General features: G+C 33.2%; 2 protein-coding genes and 1 non-coding gene across 4 annotated transcripts in view; 2 read left to right on the top strand and 1 right to left on the bottom strand.

The window, feature by feature from the left end:
• The window catches only part of LOC134251155 (dystrobrevin beta-like), a 59261-nt gene extending 57484 nt beyond the window's left edge, over positions 1-1777 (bottom strand). For both annotated transcript variants that reach the window (XM_062733521.1, XM_062733522.1), the window contains exon 1: positions 1691-1777. In XM_062733521.1, the coding sequence (XP_062589505.1) occupies positions 1691-1715 (25 nt within the window). In that variant the 5' untranslated portion in view covers positions 1716-1777. The remainder of the gene's footprint in view (positions 1-1690) is intronic.
• Positions 1018-1091, top strand: Trnat-agu (transfer RNA threonine (anticodon AGU)). The gene has a single exon. It is a non-coding gene; the product is annotated as a tRNA-Thr (tRNA).
• Positions 1778-2229: 452 nt separating the features above from the next.
• LOC134251158 (tyrosine-protein kinase SYK-like) lies at positions 2230-27716 on the top strand. Its single transcript, XM_062733524.1, has 21 exons — positions 2230-2385; positions 5159-5372; positions 5697-5931; positions 6193-6353; positions 6977-7109; positions 7314-7407; positions 7710-7795; positions 8610-8772; positions 9167-9304; positions 9784-9896; positions 10018-10078; positions 10347-10428; positions 10599-10788; positions 11151-11291; positions 22149-22268; positions 22386-22504; positions 24400-24478; positions 25555-25658; positions 25879-25908; positions 26357-26501; positions 26682-27716. Exons 2-21 carry the CDS (start codon positions 5200-5202, stop codon positions 26946-26948), a joined length of 2634 nt encoding a protein of 877 aa, XP_062589508.1. The 5' UTR covers positions 2230-2385; positions 5159-5199; the 3' UTR covers positions 26949-27716.
• The last annotated feature ends 50 nt before the right edge of the window (positions 27717-27766 follow it).

Below are 27766 nucleotides of genomic sequence, written 5' to 3'. Positions count from 1 at the left end.
GATATCAAATAAGACAAGACCAGCTTGAAGTTTTAGTCAAGCTATGGTATTCAATGCTATGCACCAGACTTCCACTCCTGAAATATGCAGTATCAAAACGATTGCTACAACTTACGTAATATGCATTATATAAGCTAGCATGTCACCCACACTTCATTGGACAATAAAACCAAACATTTGTACTTTTTCTGATATATACTTTTGCTCTGCATATTTAACCCAGACCATCTCGCTTTTGTATGGTACCTACATACAATGTTAAAAGGCTAAAGCTCTGATCAGATCTGCCCACTCTACAACCCCCTGAATAAGCCTCTGCACATTTCATCACAAATTGTTCATTATCCAACACTCTACAATATTACACTACTGCTTTGAAGCAAATGAATGATAGTTCTCCAGAGATTCATCAAGGGATATCTTTTCTCTAGATCTAAATGTAGGCCAACATTGATGATTAACTTCAATAAGCATGTTTGCAATGTGTTAATGTTATACTCTGAGCATTCCCAACATAATTTTTTTTTTTGGCCATACAAATTCAATAATTTTCTAAATTACAAAGTATACCAAAATTCCATCCATTCTTGAATTATTCAAAATGTATAGATATTTTCATCACATTTTATGTCCCATCCTTTTGTCCCACTAACCTTCCCCTTCAAATTTCTTTCTGATCATGCTAGTTAGATTAATCTGTGTCTCAGGAGAAGCCCTCACCACAGTTAGAATATGTCCCATATAGTTCCAATGTAACAAATCATAGAGATCAACTCAGAAATTTTAACGGAATTTAAAGGAGCTGTTTTGGATGGAGACTGCATTACTTACCTAAATGCACAACAGGCTGGGGCCATTGCCCAGTAGGGATAGGTAATTTGAGATAATTGATATGATCCTAAATAGAATATCAATTTATTGTGCAAAAGGATTTCAAAAATTGTATTTGGTAAACTACAGAATAGTCACTAAATGCCACATATTGTAGAAGTTAGGGCTTTACGGACCGTGGATATTGGCCTGGATAGCTCAGTGGTTAGAGCACCTGACTAGTAATGCAGGGGTCCCGGGTTCGATTCCCGGTCCAGCCATATGTTTTCTTCATGCATTTCTCCTTTCCTTCTGCATTTGGTGGCCAGTGTGGGGGGCTTTGTTCAGGCTACAGTGTATGTGTAAATTAGTAATTCCTGGGAGGGCCCTAGAACTTGTGTCTTCGAGGTTGAAGACTGTTTAAGGAGGGAGGAATGTAGAAGTTTGGGCTTTACTGATAGTGGATATCAGCCTGGATAGCTCAGTGGTTAGAGCACCTGACTAGTAATGCAGGGGTCCTGGGTTCGATTCCTAGTCCAGCCATATGTTTTCTTCGTGCATTTCTCCTTTCATTTTTAAAATTCTTTTTTTCTTTATAACCCTGCTGCTGCAGCTTGTGAGAATTTATGAGAAAAGTTTGGATTTTATGAGGAATTGATGTCCTAGCCAGAGAAGATTAAGAAGTTTTTATCATCCCAAATAGGCTATTATGTCTCATTTTGGGTAACTGGTCCCAATCTGTCAAATCTGTTTAACTACATGTACTTTCGTTTCACCGAAAATGCACCCACATGTGCACAACTCCACACTAATTATATTGTATTTCACACAATATAACGACTGAATATTAAGATTTCATCAGTAATAAAATTAATTATACCCCTGAAAAACGTAGGCGATGCCATCACCTGCTCCTTCTCAGTTTCTCTTCACCATCCTCACCCAAAATTCGCCCTTCGGAACACTACATGCGGAACACCTCATGTGTTTTCAGATGATGTATGGCGGGAGAAAATTTGAAGAATGTTGAGTCCCGGTAGACTCTTCTGAAGGTTTCAAAGAATGCTTTATTTAATTTTGATATGTTAAACACTGGTATAATATGAACTTCTGTGAAATTTTACATCCCTAACTTAAATACACAAACGTCGCATCAGCATCGATTTCTTTCCCGGTTGCATCTACTTTATTGAATATTAGCTGTTACAAAATAGAGGAATAGTTAATTTCATTTAACATGATATAGTCTATAATGATTAACGTTAAAGCAACCGCTAAGAAAATTTACGAAATAAACAATAGATACTTTTATCCGAATAAATTTGGTATGATTTAGCGAGAAAGAACTTCCTCCTATTTGTAAGGTAGCATTTGATTGGTTCAAGTATTCTTGGCTAAGCTAATGAAACTTTTTGTACATTTACTCGGATGAGTTTATCTGTGTCAATATTTATTTCACTTCCTTGATGAAGAGGAAGAAAAGTTATTGTGCGAATACTTTTGTTGGAATTTAATCCGTTATCTGAAACAGCTGTTTTTGCTTCCCAATCTGTTGAATTATGTGACTCTTTGTTGGTATGTTTCAGATGATTTTATGATCACATTACATTCCATGATTTGGTTACAAACGGTCTCATAGTGCACGTGAAGTCAAAAGATATTTGTGTAATCACAAAATCATTTAAATACGTAGTTTTTATATCACAAAGTTTATGTGAGCTTATTCTTTTCTTTTTTGATAAGAAATGAGTAATTACAATTGATGCATGGTAAGCATGAGGTACACTCTTTTATTGTTTCAATGTTTGAAATACATAGTATACAGTCTTGGTTGTTGAAGAGGAGAAAGTGTCATACTTTTCATTAATTACTCAACAGTGTAATAGACGTACATATGTGTAATAAGTCAAGTGGTGCCTGGCGGTGAATCTTAAAAGGCAAGTGCAGTTTCCAGGGATCGACACTAACTTTAAAACCATAGTTGTCAGCAGGGCTAGCCATTTCTTATTTCTACTAGCCCTGTTTATGTATTAGTTGTCCAGCAGCCAAAGGCTGGTGGCCGAGTCGCAAAGCAACCAGGGGGATAGGTGCGGGAGGGGGTTTCCCCCTCCTGCTGGTGGGGGTACAGGGGCCTCCCCCGGGAAATTTTGAAAATAGAGATGCCAAATCCTGCATTCTGGCTGCATTTTTTGTAACTCTGTCACTCTATGATTGTACTTAAAACATTTTTCTATTTGAAAAAGTCCACATTTATGATCATTTAGGGTATTTCGAATCACCTTTAAAGTTTACATTTTGACTTGCAAAAATAATAATAATTATTATGATGATAAAACATGTTTGAAAATAGATTTAACAATTATCAGGTACATTTTAAATGTTAATTAATTTTGTTGCTCTGAGTGAGTATTTGGTACAAATTTCAGTAGCCATGCAGGGCAAGTTTAAAGGCTGTTTAGTAGCCCGACCTCAAAATTCAGTTGTTCCGGGCCAGCGGGCTACTGTTAGTGTTGAACCCTGGTTTCATTTAATGTGGAAAAAAAATGATAAGTTCTACATCCCAAATGTTATGCATACTTGTAGTGACATAATTTTAACTTCTGTAGAAGTTTCTAGTATGCCCATCCCATTCACACAACCGCAACTGAGCATTTATTTCCCTTGCCATTGCTATTTTGAAACATATTTTAGTGCAATATTTATAGCATACATGCCAACTTTCCCGATTTAGGCGGGATCCTCCCGATTTTACCCTCTCATCCCGCTTTCCCGATCGGGAAAGAAAAATTGCCCTAATTTCCCGATTCAAAAAAATCACCAAAATTTCCGATTATAAAAGATTCCCTACCGCTGAATTTTGACAATCGGGATAACAATGTCAAACTTGTTTATTCAATGCACTCAGGTAAGTTTCATTGTTTATTTAACAATGTCAATTAGCCATAGGAAATCACTTCACGCTTGATCGCACGCAGTTTTCCAGGTACAAGTACCTTATAGCTTGGGGCAATTAGGGGATTATCTTGTCAGTTTTAAGGTGTATGCAAGGTGAAACACATAGATTAACGTGTTAATTGTTAGTCATTTTATTAAAAACATAAATTAAAAACAATGAAATACTAATCAAACTATAAAATCGGAATCCAAAGAGATCGTTTTTTTGAAAATGAAAGTAGAAAACTACAAAGCATAGCTGCTGATTTTATCTACCTATAATGAAAAATATTGTTAAGTTTGCCTGTTAAAATATTATGAAATTAAGATGAAACAATCAAGTGTATTTCAATTAGAATTTCTTTTACCTTCGTTCTCCCAAAAGTAATATTTTATAGGTACCGGTATGTGCATGACTTAAGGAAATACCCACATGGCACCATCAAGCCTGACAAATTTCATGACTGTAAAAAAAAAATTCTCCTTTGGATAGGTGGTATAAATTTCAGTAAATTTAATACCTTATTAGAATTTCTAATTTATTGAAATATAAATAAAAAATCTCAAAAATGTTTCCAGAAACAGGACTTTACAGTATCAAAACCTCATATATTTTTAGCCTTTGAAAAAAATGATTTAAAAGTTGTACAATTTTCAATTTTTCACTAAATTATGTGTCCTGGTAAAAAAAAAAATCAAACATGTTTTTAATGAGAGATCGAGGCACTTATTTTAGCAAAAATATTTCAATTTTGGAAACAAAAAAATTTTTTAAATTTATTTTTAAATTAATTTTTTGTGTTAAATTAATCCTTTAGTTGTATTAATAAGTGATATCGAATATTATAAATTTAAAAAAAGATCATTTCATTATCATTTAATTTGACGACAAAATGTCGCGAATTTAGAGCTTTGAAAATTGTCGTCGCGCGCTAAATCCCCCATGGGAATTTTCAAAAGTTGGCATGTATGTTATAGGAAATGGTATTTTAAGAAATGCACTGTCACTCTAGTCTTGTAAAAACAAATCATAACAAATTTTATGATTAATAGAAAAATTTTCAAACTTGGAGTTAAATGCCATACCCAAAAATTGGAATGGACTCTTATGGAGATTCTGATTTTCTATGATGTATTTGACAAAATTGGAAATAGCAAATACCCAAGCTGTTTGGTGAACTAATATGTTGTCATATTTCAAAGTTTGTTTATTGAGGATGCAAATGACAGTTTTTTGACATGGAGCCCCCATGCGGTCAAAAAGATTTTGAATGTTCAAGAGGCCCCATCAAAACTTATTTAAACAAATCTGGATTTCATAGAAATTTTCCTTTATGCTTTCTTTTATGTACATGTACCTACGTCTCCAAAGATTTAATCATAATTATTTACCTTTTTAAAACAAAAATTTTAGGTATTTGACAGAATGCAAGTAGAAAGTCGGAAATAATTGACATGGCAGCCAAGTTCAACAAGCCATCAGCTGCCCCTTTCTTCTATGGGAGGATCACAAGGGAGGAAGCTGAATGGTTTCTACGGGAAAGGGGCACAGAAGAGGGGTTATTCTTATTGAGAGAAAGCATCAGTCCCCTTGGAAACTACGCCATTAGCATCTGCCACAATAATAAGTAATACATGTACAACATTTTATTTTGGATTGATATGATCATATATTAGACTAAATTGTATTTTTCTTAGCAGAATAATGTGAAGGAAAGCTTTCAAAGTTTAAACACAATCTAGACCTTGCTCATTAGTGAAAAAAATTACACTGTGTTATTTTCCAGTCTTTTTTAACAACTTATCTATCAGACGGTAATCAACAGCTACATTTTAATATATATTTTTAAAATAATCTCTAATTTTCTACATTTTATATGTACATCTCACAATCATAAACACAGTAGCCTAGCATATTCTAAATCTGCCTTTTTTTTTGTATCCCTTTGTAGTGTTCACCATTACAGTATAGAGAAACGTCTAGATGGACAATTTATGATTGCGGAGGGGAAACCTTTCCCAGGTCCCCTGGAACTTATAGAGCATCACAAAACTACAATCGATGGATTTGTCACAAAACCAACTAAACCATGTAACCGTTCCAAATTTCAACCTGCTATTGCTTTCAGGGGAATGACTTATACAGATCTTGAGAATGAATTGTTGAAAAAAGCAGAAAAAATGAAGGTGGGTTCTACTTTTTTGAGCACATGCTTTTACACATTCTTACATTTGTTTGCTCACAGAAGTTGAAAGAATATTGAAAGTTTTAAAATTTGTGCAAACAGAGAACATTATTATTAATCTGTAAAAAAAAACAGTTGTCAGTAGAATGAATAAGCTCGTTAAAATGTAGACTGAACTATTGAATATTGAAAGAATGTTAAACAACAAAAAGTTCTGATCCTAAGGCTACCAGGGTATATGGGGATTTTGTTTTATGTATAGAATGTGAGAATGGAGACGGCCCTGGGTGCCCAGAGGGACCACCTAATGGTAATGGTGGCTAAGGACCTCCACACACAGATGCCGTGGTTCCACGGCAGCATCAGTCGAGATGAGGCCGACAAGAGACTGACGGCCGACGGACACGAGGACGGCAAATTCCTGTGAGTTTATAACTAAACATTTATCTGGTTATCTTTGGAGGTTCTTAAATTCAAAAATGTAAGGGTGACTCATTGGAAAGTGATTATATACCTGTAGTACATTAGGGACTCACCCCTAAGTTTAATCATTTTAAAAGGTAGGGTAGGGGAGCAAAAATGGAAAGAGATGGGTTTTATGGTAACCTGCATATCACACATTTTTTACCTTTATTTATGCACTTTTCATCCTCATTTTGAGAGTTTGCTATTCAAACTGGACTTAGGTCATCAGAATAATTATCTAAGGAAGATGATGTAATTATTTTGATGCCTAATGATTATATGAGTCTTGAAAAGGATTACTCTGTAGTAGAGTACAGAAAAAAACCATATACTTATAAGAACATAAGGCATTTAATTTGAATCAATGGTATAAATCTTTGGTAAAACTTGGTCTGGAAAAAAAATACAGTAAACTGTAAGTCCATGGGAAAAAAACTGCTCCACCAACTCTCATTTATTTGTGCATGCATATTGAAGTTAATACAGTGGCAACATCAATCGTCAGTACTGGATGTCAAGCAGTTGACAGTTGATATTTACATTCTTCATCCATTAAACTACAAAATTTTATATCTTTTCAGAGTGCGTCTTCGAGAAGATCGGAAAACATTTGCCTTGTCTTTAAGTCACAAGGGAGAAGCTCGACATTATATGATTGAGAAGAAAGATAAATTCCACATTTTAGGAGGACCCAAGTTTGACTGTATAATGATGGTAAATATGAGTAAAAAATTTACTTTATGATTGATTCTGTTCAAAATTTATAGTCTGAGAAAAAAGATTTGTGAATGACAATAAGAGTTATGAATTGGAAAAAATATATATGGTATACCTTAAAATTTTGCATTCCCTCACCTTTTCCTTCATACCAGAAGTTTAATAAATTAAAGATGAGGTGTTATGTTATATTTTCAATAGATGATTGATCATTACCACAACAAAGCTGATGGACTTCTATGTAAGCTTGTCCTGCCCTGCCCGGCTCCAAACTTTGACAAAGGCAAATGGAGAAGTAAGCAGCACTTTGTTATGTTTGAAGTCTTTCTGACTTGTTTATGTTGTTTTTGAGGATCAATTCTTTGTTAAATAATGTAATTTTTTTGTGTTTTGAATATATCTTGAATGAGGAATTGTGGACTAAATTTTTGTATTGATCAAATTATTTATGAAAAATGAAGTTATGAGTTATTACAGATAAGTTGTATATTTTTTCTGAGTCTGCTTTCAGGTTGATAGTGATGTCAGGTTGAACAGTAAATATCTTCTGAAAAAAATTCAAATTCAAAATTAATGTAAATTGATAATTCTTTGTAGAATACATGGACTATAACTGTAGTAATTTAGCATATGGATCCACAGAACAGCTGTCCAGGAGCCAAAATAGCTTCACAGATTCAGTTGTAAGTGAGAATATTGAACTTGATCAGTTGATATACTGTAGATCACTTCATTTTCGCGACACCTTATTTTCGCGAGATAGTCATTGAATCTTCGTTAGCGAGACAAAATTTTCACGAATTGTTGTCATTGCTCTATATTATCTTAAGGAATTCTATTATACGCGAGAATGAAATTTTTGCGAGCATACCGTCTGGCGTAATTACGCGAAAATAAAGTTCTCGCGAATGAAAAGTGATTTACGGTATTCAAAGTTCAGTAGAGGTGAAGTTCATATTGATAAATTCATCCATGGTTTTATACCCATGCACCGAAGGGATCCAAATGTATATGGCATAGAATGTTAAACATTAAGATCACAATTACTGTAGAACACTAAATTTTCACGACACCTTATTTTCATGAGATGGACAATTACTCTTTATTAAGCAATTAGACAAACTATTCACAAATTGTGATTAATTTTTAGAAATACTTATATAAATAGAATGATATTTTTGCAAGCACATTGTCTTACACAATTATGCGAAAATTTAGTTCTTGCAAAAAAAAACTGATTCACAGTACCACATTATTTACTGCAGAATCTGAAGTTTACTAATTACTATATTACTATACATGTATATTACTATAATATAACAAAGGTAAAAAATTTTAATATTGAAAGCTTTTTTTTGGATAGAAAGGAAAAAAGTTCTGTCCAGTAAAAATGAACACTTAACAGCACTGGTGAAAGTAAATTGTCAGATCGTATATGACATGTTATCCTCTTTTCAAGAAATCAACGCTATTGACATAGAAAATTTTTTATTTCAGGATGCCCCAGGTGTACCCTCCTATCGGGCCCCTCAGCCCCCTGTCCCAGGCCTGCCCCCTGCCGTCCCCCCTTCACGTATGGAGAGAAAAACATCTAGTCGTGCCCGAGCCCCACTGCCCCCACTGCCTCGAGGCATTAACGAAGAGATGTGGGAGGAGCAAGGTAATTATTCCATACAAAGGTTCATTTTATTTTTTAAAAAAAATATACCTTGTAAATGTTATCAGGTCATGTTTTGCACATTTTAATTTAGTTGTCAAAGGAGAGAATTTAAAGAAAACAAAAAATACCCATCTTTACTATAATTAAGTTATCTAGGAAAGAAACTCTCAGCTTTATTTTGGAGCCATTAACAAAAAAAGATCTCGATAACTTCCTCTGTCTGAAAAATTTTGTTCTAAATATAATAGCCTTTGCTAACAGCTCTCCTTTTATATTTCAAAACAACTGTACTCAATCTCAGAGGTTATCATGCAACATCCATGAAAACCTGTACTTTATTTCTTAAATCCGTGCATGCTTCATTGGACTGAATTTCTCCTGATTGTTATCTCAGAGCGACCGATGGAGCGACACAAGTCCATGCATGACATTGACGCTAACAACTTGATGAAAATTTATGACACAGTCCCTAGGAACGAGGAAATGTTTTCTCTTCAGAGGTCACAAATCAAACTTGATCAGGAAAATTTAGGTCAGTAGCCATGTCAGTGTGAGGTTTTTTTTAAAATTATTTTTATTTTGCTGAAATAACGGAGAAAATCTTGGTGTGCATGTTACAGGTACTTGATTGGTATACATGGCACCCCCTACTAACAGTAAACCAACTTTTATTCATGTGCAAAAAATTTTTGCAAGGTTCATGGGAGCCTTGTCATCGCGAATTTTTCTTGCCAGGAACCAGTAAATAAAGGTTCTATGTCTATTAATAACAGATCCATAAAAAAGGCTTGATTGCTAAAATTAGTCATTATGAACCAGTTTATCCTGGTAAATCATGACATAAAGTTGTCGCAAATAAAAGGTGATTTACAGTATTCTTAAGAATAAAAAGGGGTGCCCTGTACATGAAACAATCACCCATGGTGGTGTTCCTTGGTTGGATTCACTACTTAATCAACTGTCCTCACATTCTAAAATCTAGCTTACATTGTCTGTTTATACCTTGTTTAGGATCGGGTCAGTTTGGGTCCGTTGCTAAGGGAGAGTGTACTCTTAGGAATGGTAGTGTTATCCCAGTAGCTGTAAAAACCCTGAAGAATGAAGATGTTGGTGCCAAAGAAGAGGTGAGTTTTAGTGAAGCTACACATATTCCATGAGTGGGTTCATGTTTGATGTTTCTGATGTTCTGTTTCTAAGATCAATTTTGTTCAGTGAAAAACCTTGCATTCATCTCTTTCATTTCAGATGTTGAAGGAGGCTCGTTTTATGATGAACCTTAATCATAAACATATAATTAGAATGATTGGTAAGTAATAGCAAAACTTTAATACAGTTTTAATTAACGGATACATTGCCTGCTCACTCAGTGTTTTTTAGTACCCTCAGTTACTGATTTAGTCTATTGATGACACCGAGCATTTTATTTATCAATGTTTTACATGCATCTGGTCCCCTCAAGCTATCCTATTTTCCTATGCCTCTTGTTGAGAAATAAAACTTACTCTTGTTGAACTGGAATTTTGCTTTAACTATATTGTATGGGACTTAGTCTGATGTTGTGCTTTCTATTCTAGGTATATGTGATGCTGATTGTGTTATGCTGGTTTTGGAACTGGCTCCCAAAGGTCCCCTTAATTCCTTCTTAAAGAATAACAAGTACGTGAATGTTAATTAGTCTGATAAGTAAATCACTGAGCTGTTTGCAGTCATGACCTCTGCCTGAATTTTGAAAATGAATTCTAAGCCCATTACAGTACATTGGAAGAGAATTCATAATATTAACATGATAAATGGTTGTTTAATTGAATAAAAAAAATCTTTTTCAGAAATATGAAGCAGTCAAACATTGTAGAAATAATGTGGCAGGTAGCGCAGGGCATGGAGTATCTCCAGCGTAAGAAACACGTCCACAGAGATCTGGCAGCACGTAACGTGTTACTAGTTGATGAGCATACGGCCAAGATCAGCGACTTCGGAATGTCTAAAGCAATGTCTAGAGAACAGAACTACTATGAGGTTCACACAGTCACTTTCAAACAAAAAATTGTGGAAATATTTTGCGGACAAATAGATAATAACTATTAGTAGGGTAACACTTTTGAGTAAATTGTCTCACACAAAAATGGGGCTTTATAGTTTTTAAAAAATCATTCATGCAGTGATTTTTTGTGTGCTTGATGGCTAATTTAGGGAGATTGAACATAGTTTAAGTTTTTGTAATGTTCAAAAGTATGTAGGTTTTGTTGTTACTCAGGAGGAATTTCATTATCTAAGGCTACCCAGTATTTCTGTACAAACTACTTGTTAGTAAAGGAAATATCCTTATAGACATCTGAATTTATCCTGATATAACTGACTTAAAAAATTTTATTTTAAAGGCTCAGAATGCAGGAAAATGGCCGCTGAAGTGGTACGCACCAGAATGTGTATATTACTGGAAATTTGACAGTAAATCTGACGTGTGGAGTTACGGGGTCACGCTGTGGGAGGCGACCTCTTATGGCGACAAGCCATACAGGGTACGTCAAGATGGCAGCCGGTTATATATCTTAAATATTGAAATTTTTTGTTTAAAATAATGTGAAAAAATTTTGTCTTCATAGATTAAAAGTAACATTATAAGATTCACTCCAGTGTATGAACATATCTATGTTTTTCTTTTTAAGAAAATGAAAGGACAAGAGATTTTACATTTCCTGGTGGAGGAGAACCAAAGATTACAGAAGCCGGCACGCTGTCCAGACGAGGTGTATGAAGTGATGTTAGATTGCTGGAAGTACGAGTAAGTCAGTTTTTTAATTTACCTGTTATGTTTTGTCACATTTCAAATCTCTCAATTAACAATGGATTAATGTCTAACAAATATCCATTAGGTTTCTCTCATTTGTGATTTCTTTACTTGAGATATTTAATAAAATGTGAATGCATTGAATAATGTGTTGTACATTTGTTTGTATTTTTTTTTTTTAGTAAAAATGAAAGACCAACATTCACACAGTTGGAAACAAGGATGAGCTATATTTATAACTGTTTGTTAGAAAGAGGGGAGTGATAGTATGAAATTGTTTCATCGGAAAGCTTCGGAATACTGCATGAGCGATTGAAAGGAGATATCTGCCTCTGCATTCTCAGAACACATTTCTGGAGTGAGATACATAAATTATTTGTATTCTGACTTAGAATATGATCTTAAGTTTTAAGACAAAAAACACTTGACCAAGTGAATTTTTTAATTTGTTGAAATTAAATTTTGAAAACTATGCTGTACACAGAAGTCATGAGTTCATGATGAGATGAAATATCAGGCGTGAAGAAATAAGGGTAACACATAGCAGAAGACTTTAAAAATGAGTCAATGTAATTGTTTTTTTTCAAATATTCTTACATCTTTGTCAGTGTTTTAATATAATAAACTTTGTTATTTGTATGGAAGTGTACAATCAGTTTTATCATTGCCGTAAAAATGATCTATAGTTCCAAAGGAACACAATGTGCCTATTTCTTGTTATGTAATTTACATTGTACATATGTGTTTGTTACTCTAAACATGTTCAACATCGAAGAAAAAGCCCTTTATGTTCATGTTAAGGATATATGAATTTTCATTTATAGGAACAATTAATTTTTTTGTATGTGTAAAAGAATGTCTTACTACATGTGGAACGTGTATTATGCTTTATTTTGTTCATGCAACTACATAATTATGTAAATTTGAAAGATTTTATTATAAATAAGAGAATTTAATTTATTAGCGCCCCGCAAGGATTTGCGGGTGCCCTATAGTAATCACTCTGTCCGTCCGTCTGTCCGTCTGTCTGTCTGTCTGTCTGTCTGTCCGTCTGTCACTCTTCCGTCCACAAATTTTCTGTTTTTTTCTAATAACTTTTTCTATGGTTGCCCAATCAAGTTCAAATTTAGTATGGTAGTTCAGTAGGCAGAAATACATATTTTGATGCTAAGTTTGGTTCTCTATGTCTTCTGGTTTGGAGCTGGGGTGATGGGGTAGATTCCTTAACTATGCATAAGAATGAATGGGCAACTTTTTTTATGGTTGCCCAATCAAGTATAAATTTGGTATGGTAGTTCAGTAGGCAGAAATGCATATATTGATGCTAAGTTTGGTTCTCTATGTCCCCTGGTTTGGAGCTGGGGTGGTGGGGTAGATTCCATAACTTTATATATGAAAGCATTGGCAAAGAGAGATAACTGCTGAAGATGTTCCCCTTGTAAAATGAATGCTGCTATGAGTCCCTTGGGATTAATTAGCTTTCCTCCTGAAGAAAATCCAGAGCATTATCTTTATCTGTCAAATTGAGATGAATTACCACCTCTGTCTGCAAATGAAGTTTGTTTTGAAGTGAAGTCAATTTGGAATGCTATGAACACTCTGAAATGTGGATTTAAATATAAATTTTTATAATTTATTTTTGTTTAATAGTTATGATTTCATTGAATTCTAATAACAAGAAAAAGATTAAAGAAGATTTTTTTGATTTACTTTTTTTCACTTTATGTTAATTCAAGAATATTATTAATTTTTAGGATAGTTGTATAAAAACCCCATTCTGTCATTAATACTGAAAAAGTTCTTATTGTAACTTTAGAAGAAAATGATGAGAGAGGTACAATTAATCCCTTGGGATTAATTATCTAGCCTGCTGCAGAAAATTTAGTAGGCTTTTCTTTATCTGTCACTTTAAGATTAATGAAAACCTTTGTCTGCAACTGCTGTTTGTTTGAAGTTAAGGTCAAGCCTTTATGATATTTGCATTCATTGAAGGCTGGAATTTTATATAACACAAGCTTCATAATTGTTTAAATATACATTCAATGTTAAGTTATTCTTCACTGCCTAATGTAAATACAAGGATATTATTTTCAGGTTTTTGAATATTCAGGAATTATCTTGAAATTTTAAGAATACAGTTGCTGTTGCTGTTGCTTATTCTTCGTACATTTTTTAATCATTCCGTAAGCTGCACCTTATTAATTTTGCCCCATGGTGGGGCCCTTGCTGACTGGTCAGTTTTCTAGTTTTATATGATTTTTTTTCAATATTCTTCATTGATAACAAAGTAAATGCATATAATTCTTATTATTAGAATGCATAAAATTCTTGCTTTTAACTGCAGCGCTTTTGTAAAAGTATACTAGTATTAAGTCACATGACATTGAACAAGTGATTTTTTTAATAATGGGGCTTAGTTCAGTACTGTTTTCCATTATACTTACATGTATGAAATGGTGCAATGATTATAAGAGATTTTCTGTTCTCTGTCTCTGTTAGCTCTCCCTACATATCATGTTGCATTTTATAGATATTTCTAAAGTATTCATATACTAGTATTTTATGTGAATGTATTTTTATAAAGACATATTTGTATATTTTTGTACATTGGTATTTTTCTACATACCTGCCTGCTAGCACTCTTGTATATATTTTCCAGACAATAGATTTATTTTACACATTTTTAGCTCACCTCAACGAAGTTGGGGGGAGCTTATGTGATACCCTCGGCGTCGGCGTCGGTGTCGGCGTCGGCGTTGGCGTCCCGGGTTAAGGTTAAGTTTTTTGGAGCAGTTTTCTTTTTAAGTACTTCTATGTCCTATATTGATTAGACATGCATGGAAGATGTTGCTAGTGTGTTTCATTGTACCAGTCAAAGTTTCAGATGCTGCAATTTCAGCAAAGGAATGACCAGGTTAATGTTTTTGGTGCAGGTTAACATTTTTGGTGCAGTTTTTGGTATAGGTCTCATTTCCGAGTAACTATAAGCCCTATGTTGACCAAACTTACATGGATGATACATCTTAGGATGCATACTACCAGCCTTGCTTCGGATGCTGAATCTGACCTACATTTTCCGGTTGAGTGAACAGGTTAAAGTTTTTGGTGCAGGTTTCATTTCGAAGATACTTGAGCCCTATAATGACCAAACTTGCATGGATGGTACATCTTAGGATGTATTCTACTAGACTTGCTTCGGATGCTGAATCTGACCTACATTTTCCGGTTGAGTGAACAGGTTAAAGTTTTTGGTGCAGGTTTCATTTCCAAGTTACTATGAGACATATAATGACCAAACTTACATGGATGATACATCTTAGGATGCATACTACCAGCCTTGCTTCGGATGCTGAATCTGACCTACATTTTCCGGTTGAGTGAACAGGTTAAAGTTTTTGGTGAAGGTTTCATTTCGAAGATACTTTGAGCCCTATAATGACCAAACTTGCATGGATGGTACATCTTAGGATGTATTCTACTAGACTTGCTTCGGATGCTGAATCTGATCTACATTTTCCGGTTGAGTGAACAGGTTAAAGTTTTTGGTGCAGGTTTCATTTCCAAGTTACTATGAGACATATAATGACCAAACTTACATGGATGATACATCTTAGGATGCATACTACCAGCCTTGCTTCGGATGCTGAATCTGACCTACATTTTCCGGTTGAGTGAACAGGTTAAAGTTTTTGGTGAAGGTTTCATTTCGAAGATACTTTGAGCCCTATAATGACCAAACTTGCATGGATGGTACATCTTAGGATGTATTCTACTAGACTTGCTTCGGATGCTGAATCTGATCTACATTTTCCGGTTGTGTGAACAGGTTAAAGTTTTTGGTGCAGGTTTCATTTCCAAGTTACTATGAGACATATAATGACCAAACTTACATGGATGATACATCTTAGGATGTATACTACCAGCCTTGCTTCGGGTGCTGAATCTGACCTATATTTTTCGGTTGAGTAAACAGGTTAAAGTTTTTGGTGAAGGTTTCATTTTCAAGGTACAGTGTACTATGAACCCTATAATGACTAAATTGCATGGATGGTACATCTTAGGATGCATACTACCAGACTTGCTTCGGATGCTGAATCTGACCTACATTTTCTGGACGAGTAAACAGGTTAAATTTTATGGTGCAGGATTCATTTCCAAGTAACTTTGAGCCTATAATGACCAAACTTGCATAGATGGTACATCTAAGGGTGCATTCTACTAGGCTGGCTTCGGATGCTGAATCTGACCTACATTTTCTGGATTAGTGGAAAGGTTAATTATTTTATACAGGTTTCATTTGCAAGTAACTTTAAGCCCTATGTTGACCAAACTTGCATGGATGATACATCTTAGGATGCACACAAATGGACTTGCTTCAGATGCTGAATTCGACATACATTTTCCAGATACTAGACCTCGTAAAAGTTATGGGTGCAAGTCTATCACCAAGAAACTATAAGGCTTATATAAACCAGTTGCTTAAATGATGCATCAAGGGATGAAAACTCTCAATCTTGCTTCAGATGCTGGATTTTAATTACATTTTCATGATGAAGAACTAGTTTTTAGTTTTTATATAGGTCTATTCCAAAGTATCAAAATTGCATAAATTTTGCATTTTTGGATGTACACTTTTTGTTGGTTAATTGTGTGACTTAATTTGCCTTACTTAAAGACAACACACGTTGAGGTGAGCTCTGTAATCTCTGATTACCTATGTTTTTTTTTCACTTGTTCCTTCAAACATTCCTGACTTAAAATTAGATATATCAATTTATCAAACATGTTATTATAACCCACCCCACCCCCACTCCATATCCTTTTTCAAGTTCCAAAATTTCTATATTTATATGAATGAGGATAAATCATAATTGATATCTTTCAAAACAGCTGAAACATTCCTTGTATAGAATTATACAATTCATAATCAAATAAACATCTGAATGATTCAGAGAAATTCATTCTATAGTTGTCACCCTTTTACACCTTTACCAGGAAATTTAGCTTTAAATTAAATGTCTAATGAAGAGAGGAGAAAAAAGATAAGTGAATTTAAAAAAAATACTTTAACGTAGAACCTACGTCGTATGACATCATAACTAGTGAATGTGTTTAGCCTGTGCTAGATCCATTATGACGTCATAATTAATTCAATGTCATTTCCCGTACTTTACAGCTTCAGTATAGAAATGGTAGGAAATACTGCATTTTGAAATTCACAAAATTCAATTTAAAATCATGCCGAAATAATCTTCATAATATTTGATATATATATTTTTTTTAATATAATGCTTAATGACAATATATTTCTTGAATTAGAAAAACCTGTAGGCACCTTTCATTTAATAGATCTTGACCTTAATTTAGTTGACAAATCCAAGACTATATTGTGTGATGAAATTGTCATGTATACAATAAACTGTAATAATGTAAATGGTCTGTAACTATTTTGAAGGAATGCAAAAATCTTTTTTTTAAAAATCGTCAGCTGCCAACTAAATGGTGTAATATCTTGATGAAATGTGTCTAAGTCAAAGATGTATGTGTTGTAGATTGTGTGTACATTTTGTGATATCTATCATGGAATGATGTGCATTCCTTTTCATAATTATTTGTTACTTATTCATATTCTTGGAGTTTTATTACAATTTCTCTATTAAATATGATCTTTTAAGTTAAAAGTACAATTTTTATAAACATTTTAAAGCTGAAAGTAGCCCCGCACAGTCATTTAATAATAAAATCCGTGTAAGTGCAAAAAGGTCAAGAATATTAGTATCGGTAAATAACCTATTTCTCATTAGTTAGAGGGGAAAGGTATATATTTTAATCACTTTTTGTAATCATTTGGGTATGTTCTTTATCATGTTAAAGATTGAAAACATTGTGACAAAGACTTCTGATATATATTTACAAATGTAGGGTGGAAAATTGACTGAAAATAAATAGAGTTCATTTGCCTATAGTTTTGAAAATGTGGACTTATCTTTTATGTCAATTGAATAAAAAAGAATTTATTCTTGGGAAATATTGTTTAATACTGTTCAATTTATAAACAATAGAAACAAAGATGTTTGAAGAAGCAATTCTGGGATTTTGTTGTCTTCTTTGCATGACAAGTACCCCTAAATTGACTGAAATTGTGAAGTCGCAATATGTATTTATCATTCCATGTTTAACTGGCTGCACTACATTTAATAGCAAGGAAACATGGCATGTGCTTTTAACTGATTGATAAGCAAGTGCTAATTTATCATTATGAAAAGTTTGAAAATCTTGTGACAAAGACTTCTCCGACATAGGTTCTACCTTAAACATACTTATTATTGAAACACTTTGTTTGTTTCAAACAGTAGATAGACTCCATACATGTATTTTCATTTTGAAACTTAAGAATTGCTATCAGAAGTTGACAGTGTGAAAGCTTCCTTTTTAATGAATTGAGCTTTGGATTGAAATGAATTTATTCTCATTATACCCTCGTCTTTCTCTGTTTAGATATTACAGGGTTGACACTGTATGTCAAAATGGCTTCATGTAAAAAATAACTATGGTATTTTTCTTCCACACAAAAAAAGGGATGCTCATTGAGATATATTTTTAATACTGTATACAGGGTTATTTCACCCCGTGTTATTTTCGCCCTTTCATACTTGCAAAGAATTTTGCCTCATTTAAATTCGCCCAGTAACTGTTTTGTTTTAGAAATTATACTGTTTTCTTTGAATTCGCCCCGTTTTAAATTCGCCCAAATGAAGGTAGGGTGAAAGGGGCGAAAATAAAATGGGGGGCGAAAATTTCCCTGTATACAGTATACATGTGCAACTTCATACTGTACACATTTTTAAATTTAAAGTGAAATGATGATTGTTATATATTAAACAATCTATTATCAAAATACATTTAAGACAAAACAAATAAAAGATTTTCTTTAGGATTTGTGAAATTAGCCAAAAGTAAATCAAAACTCAATTCAGTAAAATAGTTGCCTAAACATACCTTTAGCCTTAGTGATGTAAGAAATACAGCTAGTATTGAAGCTCTTTGTACAAAATGTTGACACTCACAAGTATTTCTCTTATGGAGAACTACTGGATGTGTGTCTGTCTGTTTTATTAATACAAACATGTTACTTTGATTTATTCATTGTGATGTATCGTTAACAGTCTGATGCATTGAGTGATTTGTAAGCAGTGTATTTACTAGTATTTCATGACAAATTAAGATGAGAATGTAATTTGTATACCTGTATTATTTGAAACGACCTTTATTTGTGCAATTTTGAAGTGAATATACTGTACACAAGCCAGTGGATTTAATCTGTTTAGCTTCTTCACTTTTTATTTGGGGGTGGGGGGATGGAGGTTTTCTTTGTTTGGATTTTTTTGTGTGAGTAGTTGTGAAATAAAACCAATGGTCTATGAAAAATGTGTATAAAACATTTTCTTATCGCTCAAAATTATTAATAATATACTGTGTATATCTTTTTTTTTTTTAAAGTCAACTCTATCATACTAGAATTATTGTGTAAACTTTTTTTTTTACAGAAACATGGAGTCATTTTTTCTCAAACTTTTTCAGAAATTTGTCTTTAAAGAGGCTGGGTGGTCTTGGCCATTTTTAGACTATTTTGATCTCCTTTAGAAGAAGAGCTCCATATAAAGATATAATAAAATGATCAAATTTTAAAACTAAAATTTATAATTTTTTTCTTTGCCAAATGAAAGTTGACAGCTCAAGATATCATATCTAAAAAAAAAAATAAGGTATATCTGGTGGTTAATAAAAAAATAATCTGTTGACCCCCTAGCCTCCTTATATTGAGTTCAGAGCTAATAAATTTTGAGGATGTTTATTTCAAAGGCTGACAAGGAGTAGCTATAATGTTTACATAATGACAATCTAAAAAGTTTCTAACAAGACTTGAGATGTGTACATGTGTGTCTACCAGTAGGAATCAGTATTTTTGTGTCAATGTAAGATCAACAGGTTTTCTTCCTCCAGATCAGAATCGTTATAACAGTGTTTTACACTTTACTGAATATATATTCGTGTAATTATTCAGATATCATCAATACTTTTCATTTTGAAGTTGTACAACAACATTGAATTTTTTTTTAAAAATAAAAAATACTTTTAAATACATACTACTAGTATTGTTTCTTTTTATATATTCTGTATTACATAATCTGTCATTTAATTTGGACAACAAAATGATGTACCATTATAAAATGTCTATTGTTGATTGATCACAAGCCATTGCTTTCTCTTACTCAACAACAAGAGTTAACTCTAAATTTTAAGGGTAGAGAACCTTTTCACATAATTGTACAAACAAATACTCCTGGTATTTATTTATTTTTAGAGAGGGGGATGTTGGGTGGTAAAAACATAGACTACAATGAAAAATCTTGCATACAAAGAAATTAAGAACGTTTATTTCTTTGCAAATATCAGAAAAGCATTTCATAAAACTTAAATTTTTGGTGGAAAACGCTTGTTAACAGTGACAGTGGAGCTTATAAGGGGGCATCTGGTTTTGTCACGAGGGACTTTAAGGTATGAAGGTAATGAACAGTAATCGACTCAAAGATCCACGGAAACAGTAAATTAGTAAGTAAGTAAATACTGGGAGTAGAGTAAACATGGACCTCTAAAACAGAAGTGTCGTGCGACGTGGGATCAGGTACCATGTAAGAGTAAACATCCCTTGTCGACTGGTCACACCCGCCTTGTGTCATGAATAGAAAAACGGAAAAAATTGTAGACAATTCAGTGTGAACATAATAGCCTTCAATTTGTATGGAAATGTCAGTCATTAGTAGATTAAACGATAGATTGTATTTGCTATCATGATCATTGCATCTACCATAGAATCTGCTAAAAAGTTGTATTTTATTGAGACTGTTGATATTCCTGTATTATCAACGTATCGTTAGCATGTCTTGTGTTGGATATTGCCTCATTGTACAACATGAACATGTTCTTGTGTGTCAAATCAGTTGGAAGACATTAACTCCATATGTGGATGATAATGTTACATGTATATTAGGTGATAAATTAAAAAAAAAAGTTGACAATGGATAAGTTGTTCATCACCTTAAATTTATGAAAAATATTTTAATTTACCATGAATATATTTTTCTATCAAAATATGAAAAAGATGTGTCAGAATATGTGGTGTCCCTTATTTCGAATTTAAAAGTATAAAGGAAAAACGCACGTAGCAACGAAGGTACACCATCTTTTTTTTCCAAACAGCATATTTACTATTGAAAATGAACTTGCCCCCCCCCCCCCTTCCCCCCACACACACACACACACCACCACCACCACCAAGAAATAGGATTTGCGAGTTTGGACAATGTTCCTTCTATCTTGTCTTTTCTTTTTTTTGAAAGGTGAGTTGAGGATTTTTCTCTGGCCGCGCCCTTTCGAAAACGATGCTACATTCCTAGCAAACAAACACAAGAATAAAATAGAATAATAAAATTTCAGAATTGATAAAACTAATTATCCATAGGCCTATATCATGTATATTGTAGATTTGTCTTTTCACGTAGCTATCTAGAAGTTTATTTTAAAATAAATTCGGCTTCATGTGAATACAAAAATACGTCTAATATTATACCGTTGCGCAGTTAATACCGTGGAAATTCCAAAAGATTGTTGGAGTAATTTATCTCTTAAAGTTCCAGTTCCAAAGATTATGTTATATGTGCACTTATAGTTACTAGTCTAATACATGCATATCATGGTTAAATTAAAGAAGGAAAAATGGGAAACTCTTGTCATTAAAATGTGAAGTTCAAAATAAATCGAAGTAAATAAATTAATAAACATGAATTTAATATTTTCCCACAATCAACATCATGCTGACTATGTCTTTGATTAGTATTTTCACTATTGCGAGATATATTAATTTTTAAAAATGAATCAATATCTTAGTATGGAATATCATTGAAAATCAGGGACCTATATACTTCCCTATGAAAATATTATATTTAAATAGAATAATACCATATCACTTTTCTTTTTGTTTTCTTGAAAAAAAATTAATTGATTTAAAAAAAATGGTATCAAGCTAGGCAACAACGAGGATGTGTACTCATTTGGGGGTGAAAATCGAATCAACTTGGTACGTCTTAATAAAGCGTCTAAACTGGTGCTTCAAATGGTGGAGAACCAAACTAACTCGAAGTTTTCGTCGTGGAAATTTCCTTAAAAAATTCCTGAATCTTCATTAACTAATTTATTAACTTATTGTGCAGTCACGCACATTTCTGCACAGTTATGGCAGAAGAAAAGGAATATGGTTGTGAACACTACAAAAGAAAATGTGCATTGATCGTAAGATTTTTTTGTTTCTCCATCCATGATCTTGCCAATGATTTCTCTCCAATCTATCCTATATTTAAGTTTAGGCCCGACATGTCTTATATAGCCGAATCATAGAATAAAAATCACGATAAATTTTAAATATTTAAAAAAATGTTTTAAAAAAATATATTTATATATAGATCTATTAAGTTTCGTTTGATCTTTTGATCTTCTGATTTAATTTTGTATTGTATTGTTTTTGTTCCAGGCTCCTTGCTGCAAGAAGACCTATACTTGTCGAGTCTGTCATGACGAGAAGGAGAACCACGAACTTATTAGGAAGAATGTTATGCAGGTTCACTGCCTCGCCTGTAACAATGTCCAACAGGTCCGGTTGAATGATGAGTTTTACTTTGCTTTAAACTTAAATTAGAATATTTTTGTCCATATGGCAAAGTGGTTAAGGCATTTCATGACATGTAAAAGTAATTTATTTTATTCACAGGTCCAGAGTGTGTGTGAGGAGTGTGGTACAAAGTTTGGTAATTATTTTTGTGGAATCTGTCGACTTTTTGATGATGAAGACAAGCAACAGTTTCACTGTGATGGATGTGGCCTTTGCAGGTTAGACAATACCTGGTAGCATTTGCAAACGGTTTTCATAACTTGATTTAATTACCACAATCAAATCTTCAATATAAAATTAAACATACTAACTGAATAAATAGTAAGATAATTTTTTTTAAAATGTTAAGATATTTTGACAAGAGTTACTGGCCTTTATCAGTCATGTTTATTTGATGCATAGCAACTCCACAGATTTCAATTTGTATGTTCATTGTGACTTTATTATATGTTGTTTGAAGTTTATTTGCTATGCATTCAAATGAAATTCATTGTGCTAGGCTGGTAACTTTGTCTGAAAATTTCAAAAGTTTTTGAAAGTTTTTTTTCTGTTACATTACCAAGAATGAGACTGTGGAAGTAAACAGATTTGTTCAGTTTGCTTTCACTTTGACAGGAATTTGTTGATATTATATGCAGATTTCATTGACATTGGTATAAACTTATAGGAAAAAATTCATTACTCTCAAGGCAGCCTTGTCACAAGTATTTAAAAATGCAGGCATCACCCTTTTACTTGTTAGGTTGTTCAGTCTATGCGAAAGTCACCGGACCGTCGGTTTTTACCGGTAAAATATAGATCAGGTCGGTAAAAAATTTCAGTATACAGGACCAAATGTCCGATAAAAAATAAGGCCAAATAAATCTAAATTAAGAGGTACACATGGTCAAATTCCCCACAAATATCCTTTATTTGACCAATTTAGCAGTAATACCTGATTAATTTTCATGTTTTACAACCCTGTCATGATCGTTTTTATTCTAATTCAAATTTCCTCTGTCAAGGATTAGAGATCTTTACAGGTGTCATAACAGTATTACACTTTGGTTCACGTCAAATCATGGCTGACACAAAATAATCCCGGAATCTTCCCTTCCGATTCGGGCATTTTGATACGAGACTGGAGCTGAATTTTTTTATGAGATGAAAAACAACATGTAAACTTCCTGTATTGACCAGATTTATTAAAATTTAGGGCGTGCTGATTTTTCTATATACTGTCAAGAGTGGGGAGTGATTAGGCCCTGGACTAGTTTTTCAAGCACCTGCTCGACTTGATCGAAACAAACTTGCGTGCCTTGCTGGATGGCTATGTATTTTTTGGTACTAAAATCTTTATAAAGAATGGTTTTACAAGATCTGAAAAGGAAACTTCTCAGAAGTTTGTTTTGAATTAGTTACATCTACTCAAACTTGCGCATTTTTGGTAAGAATATATAGCAGAAATTAATACTGTTGTGACACCTTAGATAACTCATACGTAGATTTGGTTGGGAAATATTTAGATAGCTCATACGTAGATTCGGTTGGTAAATTATTTTCATATGATCATTGAACTTGAGTAACCATAATGAATTGTTTCAGGAAAAATAAATATGCATGAAAGTGCATATTAAATTTAAGAAAATCTTTGATATGGTGTATGGTGTATAAGTCAAATATGAAGAAAAAAATGCATGCAGTTGTATAAATAGATAAATCTGGATCTATGAATTTTAATGAAGAAAAGTCGGTCTGGTAAGAAATTGTTTGGTCTGGTAAAAATTTTATTTTTACCAGACATTTTGTCCTATAAAAATTTCAAACTTTCGCATAGACTGTTGTTCTAAGTGACTTCAAGGACACTGGTGAGACATTTTCTTGTAAAAAAAAAAACCCAAACAATTATCAACAAATAAATCAATGAATACAATAAATGAATCATGTGTGTTGAAGATGTCATCACTGAAAAGATTAAAAAACATAACTTTTCCATGAAATTTTAGAATTAAGAACATTTTCTCTAAGATTGGGGGTTTGTCCCAGCATCTGTGTGTCCTCTTTCTTTGTAATCACAAGATTTGTTTTTACGTCAGTAAAATGAATTTTTTTTTTTTTTAATAAACACTGACAGGATTGGGGGTCGGGAGAATTTTTACCACTGTGATGTTTGTGATGTCTGTCTGGCAGTCTCCATGAAAGATAACCACAAGGTGAGAACTGGAGAAGGGTACATTGTACATCACTTCTGGTCATTATTTCAGGGTTATACAATGCTAAGTTTAAGCTCATTGGATTCTGTAAATATCTTGTAGAGATCAATTGTGATCAATTTTGGTGTTGAAATAGACCCTAACTGTTATCTGATATTTATAGATATTAAAAAAAAATATTTAATGCATTTTAAAGCATTTTCAGAATGTTAAGATAAGCCTTAAGGCCATATAAAATTAATCTTTAGATTCTCATCCCCGCCCGCCCCTCTCAAAATGTCCCGCCCCGATGTTTTTATTTATTTTGATTTTTGGGTATTTCAGTAAGAATTTGGTTCAAAGTTTAAGAGTTATCTCCCGTCTGTATTAAAAGTCGCGTGTCGCTATTAATAGCAAAAACGCCATGTGAAGAATGGAGAAAAATCGGCAATAAAAGAAGTTTAAATGTGTAAGGAAAAGATAATTTGTCAGTATAGAGAAGGCAGAGAAGAAAAAATAGCATAAACACATATAGATACCATCACTGGCAGGAGCGAGTATGTAGAGAGATTGTAACTAAGTAAAAATAGAGGAGTAAAATGACACCTGGTCAAGTTATATGTAACGATCTCCAGCTGTGTGACTTTGCTTTGAAATAAACAAAATCTACAACATTGTAGACAGACTTATGAGAAGGCCTAGATTTTTCAGTAGAATAATTATTAGATCATTTATATAGATTTTGCAAAAAATAAAGTCACGCATCCCTACCTCATTTTGTTCAGGGTGTGCCGTATAATGTGTACTTGATAACTTGTTAATTAACAATAAATATTTAATTTTTAAAGCAAAAATTTTCTTTAAATATTTAAAAGAATATGAAAATAATTAAATCTATTCATATTTGCATTAAGGTAATGAAAAAAAAAATGTGTACGTGGCGTCCATTGTTGTGTTGATACTTAGGCCTATATATAAATTAACAATTATAAAAAATAAAAAATAAAATCCGCCCACCCGCCCCAATTTTTTAGCAAATTAGGATGAGAATCTAAAGATTAATTTTACCTGGCCTAATCTGAAGTTTTTGTTGATAGTGTATAGAGAAGTCATCCCATTCAAACTGTCCGGTGTGTTTAGAGGACCTCCATACATCTAGGATAGCAGCTCATATCCCGCCCTGTGGTCACCTTATTCATTAGTAAGTGCTAGGGATACATGTAGTAACATACTGTCAGATAGTTAAAGAATTTATTATCACTACCGAGAAAACTACGGTACATTGTCTAAAATTTTGTAAAATTCCTTCAATGTAATGAATTACGAAAAGTTGTACAGTTGTACTGTTTCTTATAATTTTCTGTTAATAAACATGCAAATCATAAACTCTCAAGTTAAGAATGTTTTAATTTTTTTTTCAGTAAATGTTTTAAAGACATGCTTAAAACAGGGTGAGTATTCTAAAAGAAAATTGTAAAATTTTTATGACCTTCAGCCCCTCATTCCACCCTTCACACAGACACCTAAAAAGCCATATTTAATTAAGATAAACTTTGTCATTCAGAAAACACTTGATACTTTTGTATTTGAATTAATTATTGATTTCTTTCAAATTCCACCACCTTCTACATTTACAACATTTAGTGCTTGATTTGCAGTCTGAATGATTGTATTTGAACTCTGTATTTTTAGTAATTATGCATGTCCTATATGTGGTCAGTCTATGCTAGATATGACTGATTTTGCACTTTGTAATTTTAGTAACTATGCGTGTCCTGTATGTGGCCAGTCGCTGCTAAATATGAGCGATTACAAACTTTGTATTTTTAGTAACTATGCGTGTCCTATATGTGGCCAGTTGCTGCTAGATATGATTGATTTTGAACTTTCTATTTTTAGTAACTATGCTTGTCCTATATGTGGCCAGTCAATGCTAGATATGAGTGACATATGGCAGAATGTGGATGAGGAGGTGTCCCAGTGTCCTATGCCAGAGGAATATCAGAATTATTACGTACAGATCCTGTGTAAAGATTGTCATGAGGTAATTTATAGTAGTGTCCAAACACCAAAACCTTCCCCAGACAGGTTTTAGACACATGTATTACATCTTAAAATAGTGATGCTAATTAATTTTTCTTTTGGAGTGCATTTTTAGGTTCATTTAGTTTTATTATATATGAAAGGAATCAATTTCTTACACCAAGATTTTTTTTTTCATCAGGAAAGTCGGGTGTTATTTCATGTATTGGGACTGAAGTGCCAGCAGTGTGGTTCCTACAACACTTGTCGTACCCAGGAACCTGAGGGGGCAGAAGAGATGGAGTGTCCCTCCCAAAACTCCGCTTCTGGTACCTCCCAGGACACTTATAATACAGCTGAGACTTCTTCTAATACGTCAGAGAGTGACCCTGCTAACTCAAACAGTACCGCAGAAGTCTCACATCTAACAACACAGGTTAACAATTTAGATACTGCAGGGGACACCTGAGAGGGGAGATTTCTAGCTACTCTACCAGCAGTCAAACAATAGCTTAACAGGAATCTTTAGGTAGTGGATACAGATATGAGCACCTATGTGAATATTTTTATATTGGCTACCAGAAATGAATATTATGCAATGTTAAATTAAAATCTTCAGAACATTTTAGCCATACAAGTAACAAAGAAAATTGATTGTACTTTGACATTCACACAATTGTCACATATCTTTTTCCAGATGATTAAGTGCAAGTTTTTGTTGCCATTACAAGCTGCATGTTCAGGATCTTTTAGATAAAAATTATATAACACATATGGGTATTTTCAGGAAATTAAATGCATGAATATCAGATATTAAGTTAATATAAAACGTATGGTTACACACATATACTCCTCAGAATTACCGGTACTCATTAATCAAGGAATTCAGTCAATGTTCATGTAATAACTTATTCATTCTTTAAATGTATTTAAAACTGCATTTGTTTTCAATTCTGTACTCCCCATGTGAATCTCGTTCTAGACAGAGGACTGGTACAATTTTTCTGATTTTAGTATTCTTTATTAATTTGTGTGTGTGAATACATATCATTGTAAAACAAGTTTTTCTCCATTTAAAACCTGATTGTTTTTGTTCTCTACAAGTATGGTTATTTATAATGTGGCTCTTCTACCTGTTGTTACATGAGATATTATACCAGACTGGGCTGAAATGATGATAAAATTCCTTACATAACTGTGATGTAGAGCATATCAATTAAACATATTGAAAGAGAAACCTTTTGTTTCATTTTGGAACCTGGGATAATAGGTTTTTACTGTTGTTAA

The sequence above is a fragment of the Saccostrea cucullata genome, unplaced genomic scaffold (assembly GCF_032062105.1).
Source record: "Saccostrea cucullata isolate Sc308-1 unplaced genomic scaffold, CSIRO_AGI_Scuc_v1 ctg84, whole genome shotgun sequence".
Taxonomy (NCBI): Eukaryota; Metazoa; Mollusca; class Bivalvia; order Ostreida; family Ostreidae; genus Saccostrea; species Saccostrea cuccullata.
This window is presented reverse-complemented; position numbering and strand designations above follow the sequence as displayed.

What these genes read in the sequence shown, in the direction of transcription:
- LOC134251158 (XM_062733524.1), top strand. Translation starts at nt 5,200, where the DNA reads ATGGCAGCCAAGTTCAACAAGCCATCAGCTGCCCCTTTCTTCTATGGG. An exon ending in ATGGCGACAAGCCATACAGG is followed by an intron (nt 11,292 to 22,148) that starts GTACGTCAAGAT and finishes TTTTTGTTCCAG; the next exon opens with GCTCCTTGCTGCAAGAAGAC. An exon ending in GATGGATGTGGCCTTTGCAG is followed by an intron (nt 22,505 to 24,399) that starts GTTAGACAATAC and finishes AAACACTGACAG; the next exon opens with GATTGGGGGTCGGGAGAATT.